The 16,390-nt window shown below is 33.1% G+C and overlaps 1 protein-coding gene across 2 annotated transcripts; it reads left to right on the top strand.

The window, feature by feature from the left end:
• Nucleotides 1–1,169: 1,169 nt before the first annotated feature.
• On the top strand, nucleotides 1,170–16,084 carry LOC127720712 (uncharacterized). Of its 2 annotated transcripts, none has more exons than XM_052227476.1 (5): nucleotides 1,170–1,292; nucleotides 6,846–6,921; nucleotides 7,520–7,614; nucleotides 10,166–10,281; nucleotides 14,522–16,084. In XM_052227476.1, exons 2-5 carry the CDS (start codon nucleotides 6,850–6,852, stop codon nucleotides 16,030–16,032), a joined length of 1,794 nt encoding a protein of 597 aa, XP_052083436.1. In that variant the 5' UTR covers nucleotides 1,170–1,292; nucleotides 6,846–6,849; the 3' UTR covers nucleotides 16,033–16,084. The 2 variants fall into 2 exon arrangements, with proteins under 2 accessions (XP_052083436.1, XP_052083445.1); XM_052227485.1 differs by having other exon boundaries at nucleotides 1,189–1,292; nucleotides 6,754–6,921.
• The last annotated feature ends 306 nt before the right edge of the window (nucleotides 16,085–16,390 follow it).

Below are 16,390 nucleotides of genomic sequence, written 5' to 3'. Positions count from 1 at the left end.
CTAAAAATACTCTTGTAATTTAAAGGAACTGCATGAAAGAATAAAAAAAAGAAGCAATGCAGTGAAAATTGCAAGAAATTTGAACCATGATAAGGACACATACTAAACAATATTTTTCAAAAGAAACACACCACAAAAGGTATTTAAAACATGATAATGAAGACCTTTACACTCATACTATAAGAGAAAACAAGAATTCCCTTTCGAATTATCTACCAAAAAAAAAAAAACCCAAAACAAACGAAAAAACCAAAAAAGAATTAATAAATTAATAGAAATGTACTTGATATGCTTGTCAAGAACTTCGCCAATACTGTTTTGTTCATTTAGAAATTGATGTTGATGTGAGATATTCGTTGATCTCAGTTGGTTTCAATTACAAATTGAGTGTACTTGGAACAAATTGAAACTTGGCATATAATACGGACGCCTTTTCATTGTTAAAGACGGAAGCTGACAAAAGTCATGTTTAAAAGTGAAAATAAATGTTCGCGCGAAAATTAATAAGCCGTAAAATATCCCCCTGCAACCATCCCCCTCCCGAAAATTATGTGGTAGTCCGGCCTCGGGCTAGTGAAACGTTTTATTTTTAATTACTGAACACTTTTTGAGTTTGGGACATCTAAATACGTATATAACTTAATTCATAATATTATTACATCATTTTTATCCAATAGATGTTCCTTCCTGAAATCCCGCACAAGGCCCACGTTGACTGTTGACTGCATGTATAATCGAAACATGATTTAAACTACTTGTAAACATTTACTTATTTTAATCAATAGGAACATAGTAAAGTTGATTTAAAGTGTTGAGGACACCAACACCACACCGAGTTAGCTCAATGTGAACACGGCCTAGGTATAACTGAATGTGCCATGAAAAAGTTTGTACTACTATCGTTTTTATGTCTCGGGCCAATACAGCTTACCTCGTCCAAAATTCCGAGTTTACTTGGACATAAAACAGGATCAATATGAAAACTCTCTTTACCCTTTTTTTTTTATTCATTTTTTTGGGAGGGGGGGGGGGGGGAACGATCAATATTTGTAACCATTTCAACCGTCTTTTAAAATAAATAATATATTTTTTTATGTTGTCATCCTTGAATATCACGGGAGTATCAATTTTCATAATATCTATAAAATGAGGCATCTGTTGAATGTTTTAAATGTCAATAGCGACAGGTGCAGACCCTCACGCAATTTTTACATGCATGCAATGTTAAGGAAGTTTTGTTCGTAATAGAAGCATCTCACTACTAGACTTTAAAGTCCTGTCTACAAGTATTGGTATGTCAAATAATGTTATTTAAGTATAATCAATATAATCAATTGTTTTCGTTGCATCATTGCAATGTTTTTTTTTTCATTTAGAAGATGTAGAGAGATAAATAACAGTATTGTGTTACAAATAACAAATGTATAATAGGTCTGCTGTTTTTCAAATGTCTGCAACATTAGTTTCATTAAAAATATAAGACTGAGAATAAATGATGTAAAATGACTTACTGCAAACATTTTGTTTATGAGGATGGTTATTTTTATTTTTTTAATGCATATAATTATTTTTAGTGTGTAAGTTAATTCGTGCATTACTGTTATTTGTTGGTAAACCCTGTTTGTGCGAGGGGTCATATTTGGGAGCATTTTCAAATAGTCGTAAAAAGGAAAATTAGCCCCGCTTCAAAAAATGTCCACGTTTTCAGTTCTAGAAACGAAAAAAAAAAAATGAAAACAACGCTTTATAAAATTCATGCGTCCGAAGCGCTTTTCAGGATTTACCTTCATCAGGAACGCTCAAAGCCGAATATTTGAAAATCAAGGATGTATATGAACCGAAACAGTTAAAGAGCTATATGACTAAAAAGGACCTAAAAATAATAGCCAATTTTGTCTATGGTCAAACTTGCCCGAGGGAGTTGATATCTTAGTTTCGCAATAATTTCTAAATTTATTATAACTGACAATTTTAGAAAGTTTTTTTTATAAATCATGTCATTACCAAAGTACTGACTACTGAGCTAAGTAATGATGTCCTCGTGGAAAGGTGCTTCAAATGTAACTTTTTGTCAGTATTGAAGCGATACATTTTTAAAAGTGTAATACCATTTTTCAATAAATGTTTTCCACTTATTATATAATCTCGCCTACTTCCTTTGAAACTTCTAACTTCTATTTATTTGAATGATTTAAAAATCTTGGAATAGAGAAATCAACTCAAAATCAACACAAGGAAGCACTTAAATTGTCCCTTTTAATAAAAGTGACGCAATGCCGTGTCATTTCTTAAACAATAAGAAAAACTTTCTATATTATCGACAATAATGCCCCAATACTTTTACCTGAGATTTCACAACATTTACATGATGCTTTAAATGGGATATGTGCATTTGTCAAACTTTAGAATTGCTATAGAAAAATTAAAAAAGCCCTGAATAACTAAATCTGTCGGTGTGTAATGATTAACATTTCAGTATGATGAACGTGGACATTCTTTACATTAATGCTTATACTTACACTTATACATTTTGTACTTCAGGAAAGTCACATAACACTAAAAATGAAGGAAAACTCTGGGGAGAAACACTTTGAAATTACTTTGACTGATTTTGTTCTGATTTGTATCTGAAACAGATATAAAAAAAAAGGATCAAAGTCTCAAATGGCTTGGTTGCAATATTTCTGACTTATCTATGTAGAAAAGAATGTTTAAAATGTGAAAAAAAATCTTCAAACCATTTCATAATATCAGGTGCACAACTGCAACATGTGCTAAAATTGACGAAGCAAGTCTGGAAAAATGAAGAAAAAAAACGGTTGATATAGAGATATGACTTGCCTGCGTGTATTGCGGACCTGTTTCTGTATTGTTATGAGTTACAATTTAAGACTAAAATCAGCAAAGACCCATCGAAAAAACATCTGATTCGAAAATTTAATAACACTTTTAGATATTTAGATGATATATTGGCTCTCAATAATGACGACTTCAGTATGTACACTAAAGAAATTTATCCTGCCGAACTGACTTTGAGTAAATATATTCAATATATTCAAATGTTTATTGTCATAAAAACTCTTAACAATAAGTTTGTGACAAATCATATGAATACAAACATACACAAAATACTTTTCACAAACAAAACCATAGGAAAACATATCCCATAAAACATATAAAAGTAAAAAAGCAAAACAATCTATATATCCTCACTGTCCTCAGTTCTAATGCCTGTTTAAAAAAGGACCCTAAGCTTTCTACTTCTTTTGAGGTTGATGGGCAAAGAAGATCTTTATTTTTTTCATTTTCTTGCCAGGACATAAAATCTGGCATATGCTTAACTACATTTCCTATAAAGTTATCTCTTAGTTTAGAATTTTTTCTACAGTATAAAATAAAATGAGCTTCATCCTCCAATGTATTAATTTACAGGATGGGCATAGTCTTTTTTCTCTAGGTATTTTTAAATGTCTTCCTTTTTCTATCAATAAATTATGGTCGCTAATTCTCATTTTTGTTAATATGTTACTTCTCTTTTCAAAAGACTTACAGTTTAAGTAGTTTTCCATTTCAAATTTTGCTTCAAACTTTTATATAAATATAATTTACTTTTTTTATCTATTTGTTCAAATTTTTGTTTAAATACATTTTTGTAGAAATTTAAAAATTGGTGTTTTAAGGTTTTTTTTTTAACAACTTTGAGTAATTTTTTCTTTTGTTTCCTTCAAGAATGAATTGATACTTCCATGTTTACCTATTTCAAAATATTTTTAACATATGTAAACCAGGTATAGCAACCTGATTCATCCAAACTTTTAGAAAGTAAATAGGATTCATATAATAATGGATTAGTTTCAGAATTTAATAATCTTGATAAGTAAAGCTAATACTAACAATGAACACTGCCCTTTCCTGGATCTTGATATCTTTATCTTTAACGGGAAGCTTAATACCGAAATTTATGATAAAAGAAATGATTTTTCATTTCCTATTGTTAATTATCCATTTTTAGATGGTGACGTTCCCTTGTCACCATCTTATGGTGTTTATATATTTCAACTTGTTCGATTCGCTCGTGTATGTAACAACGTATTTGATTTCAACGAAAGAAATATCTGTATTACTGAAAAATTATTACAGCATGGTTTTCTGGAGCTGGCATGTCAGTAACTGCTATTAGTCCTTTGTTAATTTATGTATCATTGTCATTTTTGTTACTTATTCTGACATCGGATTTGGACTTCTTTTAAAATGAGTTTTACTGTGCGTATTGCTATGTGTTTCTTTATTCTACATTGGCTAGAGGTATAGGGGGAGGGTTGAGATCTCACAAAACATGTTTAACCCCGCCGCATTTTTGAGCCTGTCCCAGGTCAGGAGCCTCTGGTCTTTGTTAGTCTTGTATGTTTTTTAATTTTAGTTCATTTATATGTTTTGGAGTTAAGTGTGACGTTCACTTTCACTAACTAGTACACAATTTTATTTAGGGGCCAGCTAAGGACAACCTCCGGGTGCGGGATTTTCTCACTGCGTTGAAGACCCATTGGTGGCCTTCGTCTGTTGTCTGCTCTTTGGTCGGGTTGTTGTCTCTTTGACATATTCCCCATTTCCATTCTCAATTTTATGTAATTTTGATAGTAAAATGTAAATAACAGGAACATGTAAATGCCAAATTTATAATATTGAAGGTCGTAATGGAATAGTATTTTACTCAACAGAGCAGTTTGAATACATATAGTAGGAAACTCCAATGAATGAAACATGTATACATTGTACATGCAAGATATGCCGGATTCCAATCGTTATCTTTCCGTCAAAGAATTTTGTTGAAGCAACATGATGTAGAGGTGCCAAATAAAATTTATGGGAATACATAAACATTTCATAGCTTGCTTCCTTAACAACTACCTTCATATTCAAAGGAAAACATTCTTCCTTTTCAACATGTTCACATCAGAAGAATTTCTTTGGAAGCAGAGTATATTTAGTTAAACATGTTTAACATCGCAACATTCTTAATGAGCCTTGTCCCAATTCAGGAGTTTGTAATTCTATCTGTTGTGGATGATTGCTGTCTTTAAGTTATTTTCATGAATTTATAGGTCATAATTTCAGGTTGTTGTTTTTCAAGTTTGAATTGTTTCAAATTTTGTCATGTCTTAATTTGTTTAAACTGACCATACAGTATGGGTTTTGATCATTGTTGAAGGCTGTACATTCACCTATAATTGTTCTTTGCGTATTTTGACTCTGCTGGATAGTTGATTCATTGGCAATTATACCACATCTACTTCTTTTTATATTAGTACCTTGAATATCATGCATATTGCAGTAACTTTTTCTTTCTGACCTATTTAAACCGGTGAGAAAAAACAAGAGTGTAAAAATGGCAACAATTACAAATTACGAAAAATCTCCTGTCCTGTTAGCGACATTTGATTGAGAGCGCACAATCATTTCTTTAATTTTTGGCAACATTACTGTAGATTACCATGCAACATGTGCAATGTTCAAATATTAACGTAACAAACAAAAACTTAGGAAATTGCATTGTGCGAGACCGGGTTCGTCGACAGGGAACATTAACTTACTATGTCCCTGTTCCAAGTCAGTAGCCTGCCAGTTTCTTAGATTACATAATAACATATGATTGCAAGGAAGGTAACAACACTATAGGATTTCTATTATCTCAACTCGATCGATATCCATGATTAAATCAACATTGCAGTCTAGATGTATATCACTTCAGAATTGCAAGAAAAACATGCTTGCTAAAAATTCACTTTTATAATTTGAAGCGATGGCCTATTTTTGTATTCAGCATTCAATTATTAAAATACACGTCACTTCAAACCGCGATGACCGAGTAAAAACTTATAATTGTTATGAAGATTTATAATTAATACTATCAATTTTAGCAATATGAATTACTTACCGGCACACCGAAATATAGACTCAGTTTTGTTAATATATAAATAAGAAGATGTGGTATGAGTGCCAATGAGACAACTATCAATCCAAGTCACAATGTGTAAAAAGTAAACAATTATAGGTCAAAGTACGGCCTTCAACACGGAGCCTTGGCTCACACCGAACAGCAAGCTATAAAGGGCCCCAAAAAGACTAGTGTAAAACAATTCAAACAGGAAAACCAACGGTCTAATCTATTATATAAAAAAACGAGAAACACTTATGAACCACACCAACAAACGACAACCACTGAACAACAAGCTCCTGACTTAGGACAGGTGCATAAAAATGCAGCTGGTTTAAACGTTTTAACAGGCGCCAACCTTCACCCTAACCTGAAAGTGGTATAACATTACAACATAAAAAGACACACAATAAAATATCAATTGAAATGGCTTAACTCGATCAAAAGGACAATACACAAAAACAAGTATATATACACTGAACGAATGAGTTTGATCTATGACACAATATAAATAACAAAGATGTTTCAATGTCAAAAAGACAACTTTAACCTAGGACAAAATGGCGTTAAATAAAGTAACGTACACAGGTAAATTTAAATATAATAATTTTGTTGTTAGTACAGAAACATTTTTTATACAATAAATTTGTTGTTCATAGTACGAGTACAGAAGTGAAATATCCTCCCCCCCCCCCCCCCCCCCGCTGTCATACTAAATACTTATCAAAAGTGGTACATATTAAAAATAGTAAGACGAGATATAACACAAAATAAGTAAACATTGAATAACAGAAATGCATTACAAACTGTGTCAACAGGTCAAATTAACACGGAAGTACGATTTGAGAGTTGTTGTTTGTTTACATGACTGTATTCATTTGTTTAAAAACGAAGTCTGCATCTCGTTTAGAACTATGAATAGGAGGAGTTATGAGGAGGATGTGTCTGAAAATGAAACTAAGAAGACAAAAAGCAGAGAGAAACAGGTATGCAAATACAATTTTTATTATATGTTCAGCCTTATGTATGAAACCTGAATTTTAAAATACAAAATTGTTCGTCGCATTACATTACATAATCTTTTTAATAGCCACCTGCTTATTGGGAAATATTCAGTGTCAGATAAATTTTCTACTAAAAAACCCATTTTTTGCGACTTGTCACCGAATATTTACTTGCCATTGACAACATGATGAGTGCCTTTAGTGGAGCAGGGACTGCTTATAATTTCGCGTGTTGTTGGGGCTCGTATAGCTCGAAGTCTAGTTTTCTATTTAAAGTTGTGTGGCTGCTGTTTGTCTTTTCGCCAGTGGTACCTGCCGTAGGTAGATATCAAAATGTATTACTTAAATCCATTGGTAATATTCGTCATGAATATGCATAACATGTGTTGTTGTCGCTTGACGTAAATCCATCGAACGATCACTTGGTCAATCAATCAATCCATAAATATACATGTATGAAACATTTTCTATTTGACAATAAGCCATCTATATATATAGATAAAAGGAGACTTATACTCTATAAAGGCGATATTCGTCAATACACATTTTGCATTCTATATTTTCATACTTTTATTAACAGCAATTGTTTATGGTACCCAAGATTTTGTTCGTATTGTTGTTCATAGGAATTGCATATCTCGCTGTTTCTACATCACTCCGAATGCAGGGAAAAAGGTATGAAGGGCTATCCTGTAGTTGGTCTCGTAAACATGTAAATATTTTAGAGACAGTAATTGTTTTTAGAAACTTAGAAACTTGTAAATACCGACATTGTTGTATATCTTATATCTTATTATCAGTCTGGCAGATTTGGTGAATTTTCATATTATACAGTTATTTATCATATACTTGTATAAAATATTACTAAAATTTTACAGTTCAATAACATTTAAAAATATTAAAAGGCTATGAAAGGATTACTAAATTTAGGTTTATTAATCAGATTCTTAAGAATTTTCTCAGCGGGCTGATAAAGGAACCTTTATTGACTGCTTCCGGAATGTTATCACATGCCTTTCCGTTAATGTCCGTGACGTTTATCACATGCAACTTCGTGCATTTCCGTAAATTTGTTCGAAAACGACAACACAGTGCGGAAAACCGCAAGTGATTTAAGACTTTTCACAAAATGGTTGAGGAGCAAATTTCAAACTAAGAACATGACAATTGTTGTGACAAGTTAAATAAAATGCTTGTAATATCAATAAAAACAATTAAATTTAAGAAATTTGTATTTGGTTGTGTGTAAATTATTATCTAAAAATTCATGGAAAGACAAAATTTTAATTTATAATTCTTGTCTGTATTTCTTCTGTTGAAGTATATGATAAAAAGATAATTACATGTCATTTATCATATCAGACTCTTTATCGGCCCTCGTTCATGATATCAGCCCTCGAGCCTGCGGCTCTTGGGCTGATAAAGGGTCTGATATGAAAAATGCCATGTAATAATCTATACTTATCATATACTTGTATAAAATATTACTAAAATTTTACAGTTCAATAACATTTAAAAATATTAAAAGGCTATGCAAGGATTACTAGGTTTATTGATCAGATTCCTAAGAATTTCCTTAGCGGGCTGATAAAGGAACCTTTATTGACTGCTTCCGGAATGTTATCACATGCCTTTCCGTTAATTTCCGTGACGTTTATCACATGCAACTTCGTGCATTTCCGGAAATTTGTTCGAAACGACAACACAGTGCGGAAAACCGCAAGTGATTTAAGACTTTTCACAAAATGGTTGAGGCGCAAATTTCAAACTAAGAACATGATAATTGTTGTGACAAGATAAATAAAATGCTTGTAATATCAATAAAAACAATTAAAGTTAAGAAATTTGTATTTGGTTGTCTGTAATTTATTATCTAAAAAATTATGGAAAGACAAAATTATAATTAATAGTTCTTGTCTGTATTTCTTGTGTTAAAGTATATGATAAAAAGATAATTACATGTCATTTATCATATCAGACCCTTTAACGGCCCTCGTTCATGATATCAGCCCTCGAGCCTGCGGCTCTTGGGCTGATATCATGACCTAGGGCCGATAAAGGGTCTGATATGAAAAATGCCATGTAATAATCTATACATATCAACTTCTTGTTTTATTATCAACATTGAGGGTAAAAAATAATTTTGTATAACATTCAACTTGTGCAATTTAACATCAATTTTAGTAGAGGTATGTTATGTAAATACCCTCTGGTTAATACAATTTGCAAAATGCATTTTGCGTAATGAAATGGTCTATTTTCGGTTATTTTTTTTTAATCTGTACCGTACGTTTATTTTGTCGATTTAAAATAAGGAGATGTGGTATGAATGCCAATGAGACACCTATTCACCAGACACCAAAATGACCATATAAAATGTTTTATGAAACAAGATGTGGAGTATACAGAAAGGATACAGCAATCCAAAAACACTGAAAAATAACCAAAAGAGATCTAGAGGACAATATAGATGTTTATATACCCCTGGATTTCGAATATCTGGGTTTGATCGTACCTGATGGAGGTAAATCCTTAAAAAAAAACGCTTCCGAAGAACCAAATTTCAAAGTGTTATTCTTCACCAATTGACAGATGTCTGAACAGTATGACAAGCTCTAAGTATATGTAACAGAATGATAATCCCTTTCTTCATGATTAAGTACGAGCGTTAGCATAATTATTTTTACTTAGAATATAGCAAATCGTGATTAGTACTGATCTGATGAATTAAACCAAAAAATAAATATATCATGCATGTCAACTGTTTCATCATAAAAAAATATCTCATTTATAAAGAACCAATCTATAGAGCCCTTAAATTTGAATACTATCCATGTAAACTGATGAGCATGTGAATAAACGTATTCTTAATGGTTATCAATTATCTAACTTTAATAAGATCTTTCAGTATTGTTTTTCATCGGTAATAACATTTATTTTCTTATGAATTAATTAAATCTTATAACTAAATATGTATTCCTATATAGTTATGAACACTTACGGTTATACATCTTATCCAAACTAATATTTTGGCATTGTACTATTCCATGTTCTAACGGACTGTTTATGAAGTCTTTACACTAAATCCGTTGGATGTGGACTGATTGATATTTTAGTCTGGGAAACATGGAACTAGCTTTCAGTAACTGCGAGTGCTTTAAGATCGGTACGTTTTGTCTTTAGTCTTTTTTAGTTGTTTTTCTATGTTTCGATAATTTTATAACAGAGGTGTGAATCTAAACCATAATGGAAAACGGGAAGAAGTAGCAACAGAAAATCCAAGAAATAATGGTTTAATTGAAAATCTTCTGTCAAGAACAAAACCGTTTAAAGTAGATGTTGGTAAGATTCTTTTTGTTGTTGTTGTTTTTAATTTATATTGACTCAGGTTTCTAACGAAAGAAAAAAAATATTTACCCAAAGAAAAAAATAAGACTTTATACACAAGGACTATTTCATCATATCTCTTTGTTTAGAACAACAAATGTGTATATGTATAGAACGGATAAATATTTATAATATAAGAGGTGTGTTATACGTCAATGAAACAGCAACCCAACTACATACAAATTCCAGAAGCTACAGCCAAACAAACGGTCTCCAAATTTCTGTACTGACCTTACATATTAACCTAAATTGTTATATCAATCTAAGAGACTAGCAAAATCTGCCATCACCACGAAACCCTCCACGGGACCAAAAAAAAATATAACAGTTAAGTTTAAATTGACAAATAAGGTCTGAAAATTATGGAACTGCAATTAAATCAAAACCAAGAAAACAAACAATCAAACACATTGTATTTAAACAAATAATATGTGTCAATAGGACATCAGGTCCAACTCGCATTACCACATTGCCGTGTTTAGTGAACTGTGAAATCTTAGTCAAATCCTCATTTGACATATATGTTAAACAGTTCAATTAATTATGCACATATACGTAATAAGTTTAATGTTGATATGATCATAAACTACCTTAAACAAAAATTTTAGGATATTACATTTCCATGAACCATGAAGTCTGGGTCAAAATTCTAATTTGGCATATAAAAATTTAAACAGCTAACTTTTAATAGTTTTATACGGAAGCCCATAGGGGACCTAAAAAAATTAATATTTATATCGATATATTTATTTCGTTATATCGATATAATTAAATAGTTATCTCGATATAATTAAATCGTTATTTCGATATAATTATATCGTTATCTCGATAATTATCAAACAAAATCACCATGATCACTGCCCTATAGTTATCAGAAAATGTTTGTCAGTTCATCTGTCTGTCTGTGTTTCCTAAAGTATACATGGCTTGACTGAAATTGAATAAAAACTATACACATATGATTAACCTAGACATGCTTGAGAGAGCTCCCTTTTGATTTTGAAGCTTTTTATAATGCCTCCGCGCATATGCAGCGGGACGTCTTAAGTTTTTGCCATGTCCGTATGTCCGTCCTGAAACTTTCGTCACAGATTTCTCGGTTTCTATTCAATAGAATGATTTGATCTGTGGTATGTGACTTTGACATGATGAGTTGTACGTTGAAAGCAATTTTCATACCCAGCAGCTGTCCACTTCCTGTTTCACGGAACATTGAAATTTTGCAGAATGCTATATAATACAATTTTTCGTCGCATTTGTCTCAGCAATTATTATCGGAATGAATTGATATTTGGTATATGACCTTGCCATAGTGAGTTGTGCGTTGTACGCACTTTTCAGATTTTGCGTAATTTTCTTCCTGGTTAAATGGCGGCCATTTTCCCGCTAAAATTGAACTTTGGCAGATTTTAACGATATTTGGTATATAAAGTAAACACAGAATTCCGAGTTGACTGGTGATGACGAACATTTATTACAAGCAGCTATTTGTAAGATGGCCGCCATTTTTCCGCCAAAAACTTCAACATCCATGAATTTGAATGATATTTGGTTTGTAAGGTAAACATGGTATATTGTGTTGAATAGCCACAAGGAAAATAACTTGCCAGCAGCCATTTTCTTTTGCGTTCCTGTATTCAATACAATGTGTCTATCCACAATGATGATTGTGTCAAAGAGCAACTGTCAATCCATATCAGCCTTCAACGTACAGGGTTACACTGTATATCGGGTTCAACTAGTGGGGTCATCTGTGTCCCTACGGGGACAACCATTTGCTAGTTGTTTCCCTGTGTTTTGTCTCGCGAGCGACTTTTTTCCAGGAAGCGAGACTTAGGGTTACTGATTCTGACGACGACGGCGACGTCCACAATTGTTAAAGTTTTTAAGCTCACCTCACTAAACAGGGTGAGCTTTTGCTGTCACCTTGCATCCGTCGTCCGTCTGTCCATCATTCTTAAACTTTTCTTCAAAGATCTTCGTCTCTGAAACCCCTGAAGGGATTGTTTCAAACTTGGTATTTTTTATCTATATGATGTTCTTTACCAAGTTTGTGAAATTTATGGTCACCCGCAAAAAAACATGGCCGCCATGGCTAAAAAAAGACCACAAGGTCTGACACATGTTTTTTTGCAAATAAGTTAAAAACGGTAACAGGGTTGAGTAAAATTGATCAGCACATTTAGATCTACCTAAGCCGAAATTTTGAGGTCAATCAGAAAACCCGTCAAGGAGTTGTGGCCCTTTATTTGCAGTTTTTTTCAAATTTTCATCATATTTGATCAAATATCTTGAAAACTGTAACAGCTTGAGCCTTAGTTTAAATTACAAATAGTTCAGATCATCAAGAGAAGGAGGAGAAATTTTCTGGAATTTTCAAGATGGCCGCCATTTCAAAATGGCAGCTGTCCAAAAGTCAAATTAGTTCATAAAAAATCCGAAGATGATCCAATCTTAATGGAAATCGGTATAGAAGAGATCCAAAATGGCCGTCGTAAAAAACAAAAATGTTAAGTTGCTCAGATTTAGACGAAATTTGGTGTCCAAGTAGATTATGACGTGGTTATTGCATTTTTGTCATTGAACTGTCGATTTTCAAAATGGCGGCCATTTCACAGGTGAGCTATTAAGGGTCCTTGAAGCCTCTAGTTTTTATACCTGTTAAATGTTTCACTAGGTTCTTGTCCTGATTATGCACGGAATATTTGTGACTGGACATTTAGCAACAAACTCAGCTACTATACATGGTAGACCATGCAATGATATTTTGTCGAGAAATAAATCGTAGGTAGTACATCTGGGTTCACTAAGAATATGGTCACTCCTACCTACTTTTGATGCTTATACATTTATCAATAACAGAAGGGAAATCCTGTGGCTCATAGACACATTTTCTAGTTTACTTTATATTTTAGGCAAGGCATCTGTGACCCATGGACACATTCTGTCTTCATTAGGGCCCCATATTGAGGATCGGTTGATAATCATCATATTAAGATGTACATGTCTTCTTTTGGGCAATGTATGAGAAATCAAAAGGGAGCTTCCTTAAGCATGTCTAGGTAAATCATATGTGTATAGGTTTTATTTAATTTCAGTCAAGCCATGTATACTTTAGGAAACCCAGACAGATAAATGAACTGACAAACATTTACTGATAACTATAGGGCAGTGATCATGGTGATTTCGTTTGATAATTATCGAGATAACGATATAATTATACCGAGATAACGATTTAATTATATCGAGATAACGATTTAATTATTACGAGATAACTATATAAATATATCGAGATATAAACGATTTAATTATCTCGAAATAACGATATATATATATTGAGATAACGATATATTATTTTTAGGTCCTCTATGGGCGTCCGTAGTTTTATAATGAATATGTGTACTAAGTTTCAAATTGATTGGACCACAAATTACCTTAAACCAAAAACTTCACCTACCTTTAAACCAAAACTTTTACCTGATACGCGTCTGATGAACTAACGGACGGACGACCGCAAAGGCCGGTAAAGATAATGCCCCTTCACTATCGTAGGCGGGACATACACATCATAAATTCAACCTGTTTGTCTTAAAACACATACATTCCGAAAGAGCCTGAAATGTGTACAAATGTTAAATTTTCTGATACAATATTCCGATTTATTCACCTAATCGTGAAGAAAAATATTATTCCAAAAGCAAAGTTATTTGTAGTACATAACGACAAAGTATATATTATGATGAAATGGCCCTGCAATAGTTTAATTACAAATCATATGAAGCTTATTTAATGACAAATACAATTTGTCTTAAAATAAGGAGATGTGGTATGATTGCCAAAGAAAAAACAATTCAGGGCAATGATGTATAAATCAACTACGTACATACAGGTCACAATATGACCTTAATCAGTTAGCAAAACATATACCGTATATTTAAGATATAAAACCCGGGATAATTAAATGTGACAAAATTAGAAAGATAACGCAATCGGCCTGATATATTGATAAGCTTATACAATGAAACGAATAAGATGTATGGCAGGCGACAACCAACAACAAAAAGACTGGACTACAGGCTTTAGGCTTGAAACAGGCAGGGTAGGGCTTTTAAAGCATGTTTGTGCTTATACAACCCATCTCATAACCTAATAATACATGTACGTCTGACATATTCAAGTGTTTGTCTTTTTTAAGGAATGAGAAGCGATTACAGACTTCAAGACTGTGATGGATCACATTTTAAAAGGACTTTTCCAGACATAGACTATGCATTTTTTGGATACAACATTTTGAAAGGTTATCCATTAGCTAATGGACACGATCCTGGATTCACATACCCGATATTTGAAACTGATTACACGGAGAGACGGAAATCGTCAGATTGTAGATATAGGATTCCACGCGGGCTTGTTGTAGTCCCAGATGTATCATGTATTACATCCTTTTCCTCAACAACGGTTCAAAATAAGTACGAACTGACGAAATCATTATCACAATCGGCAAAGGTAAGCGTAGGAGTAGGCATAGTTGCCTTTTCTGCGTCGGCAGGATATAAGGAGTCTTCCTCTGAATTATCAACCGGAGAATTTGTGAAAATTATTTCAACAGCAAAATGTACGTACTACTTCTGCAAGCTAGATAAAGTGAACCATCCTTATTTTACGAAATCATTTATATCATCGGTGAAAAAACTGGATGAATCCACACAAGACCAGATTTATCTAGATTTTTTTCACTATTATGGAACACACTTTCTGAACTATACTGAATTTGGAGCAAGGTTCACATACGAACATACGATGGATTCCAAGACTTTTCAGAAAAAGGAAGAGGCGGGGCATAATGTTGGAGTTGATGCGAGCTATTCTGGTGAATATAACATAGGAGGTGGTTTTAACATGGAATCGACGCACAAACAGGATGCTTCTAATTTTGCTAAAGATGTAACAACAAAGACATTTACTGCCCCTCCTCCTGCAAACGGTGATGCACTGACATGGGTGTCAACGGTAAAACAGAGTCCTGTTCCTATGAGTTATAAGCTGAGTCCAATATCCGAGCTATTCACTGAAAAATATATGAAGGGGTTGAACGTCAATTACCAAAAAATTGCTGAAAAATTGGATAAATTGCAATCAGCGTATTGCCTTTACCTTAGAGATATGGGCAAAGTTGATTCATGCAAGCCTCTCAAACCGGGTTTAATCCTTAGTGAAACAACCATCGCTTATAAATACAAATCAATGGCAGCTAAAAGCTTCAAAGAATGCATTGATCTTTGTGAAGAGGAAACTAAATGCTTGGCCAGCACATTTTGTGTAGGGTGCTCGCCTCGGGTAGACAGACATCATCAATGTTATATGCTTACAAATGACAAGAGAGAGAAAAAAGGAATTCAGATAGGACCTATTGTTAACCGTGAACGATGGGATACTGTTATATTCAACTTTAAAATACCCTCATTGTCTACCCTTGCATTTACTAAAACTGCTGTTGTAGGTAGATCTAGAGGACCAAATGATTACAATACCTTAGAAAAATGCACGGAAGGGTGCACTGGTGATGCGTATTGTGTGGCGTTCACATTCTGTACCTGTTCAACGAGGAGAACCAAATGTAAAATCTATACCGAGGATGGAATGAGCGGTCTCAAGGCGGATTATGAGAGCACCACATATTTTGTGCCACTGTCTCACAAATTTTGAATGTTTACTAAAACTGAAAATCAAGAAAAATAAATCAATATTCTCTTTATAAGTTTTTTTTTTAAACTGAAGACTGAAATAAATAGTAAACATGTAATATCAAAAGTATACAATGTACGCCAATAAGACAGCAACCAAACGAAATAACAAAATACTTTTTGAGGTGAAAGTCAGCGGCGGATCAGGGTAAGAGGGTCGTAGAGGGCGATCGTCCCCCTTTGGTCGCAAACAAATCAAAATATGATGTTTCTTACTATTGATATGACTTTTTAGCCTGAAATTGTCCATTTTTTTTATAAAACTATGCTTCCCCCTTTCAAAAATCATGGATCCGTCCCCTCAATGTGCAAGTATTTAT

This window comes from Mytilus californianus, unplaced genomic scaffold (genome assembly GCF_021869535.1).
Source record: "Mytilus californianus isolate M0D057914Y unplaced genomic scaffold, xbMytCali1.0.p SCAF_1, whole genome shotgun sequence".
Taxonomy (NCBI): Eukaryota; Metazoa; Mollusca; class Bivalvia; order Mytilida; family Mytilidae; genus Mytilus; species Mytilus californianus.
This window is presented reverse-complemented; position numbering and strand designations above follow the sequence as displayed.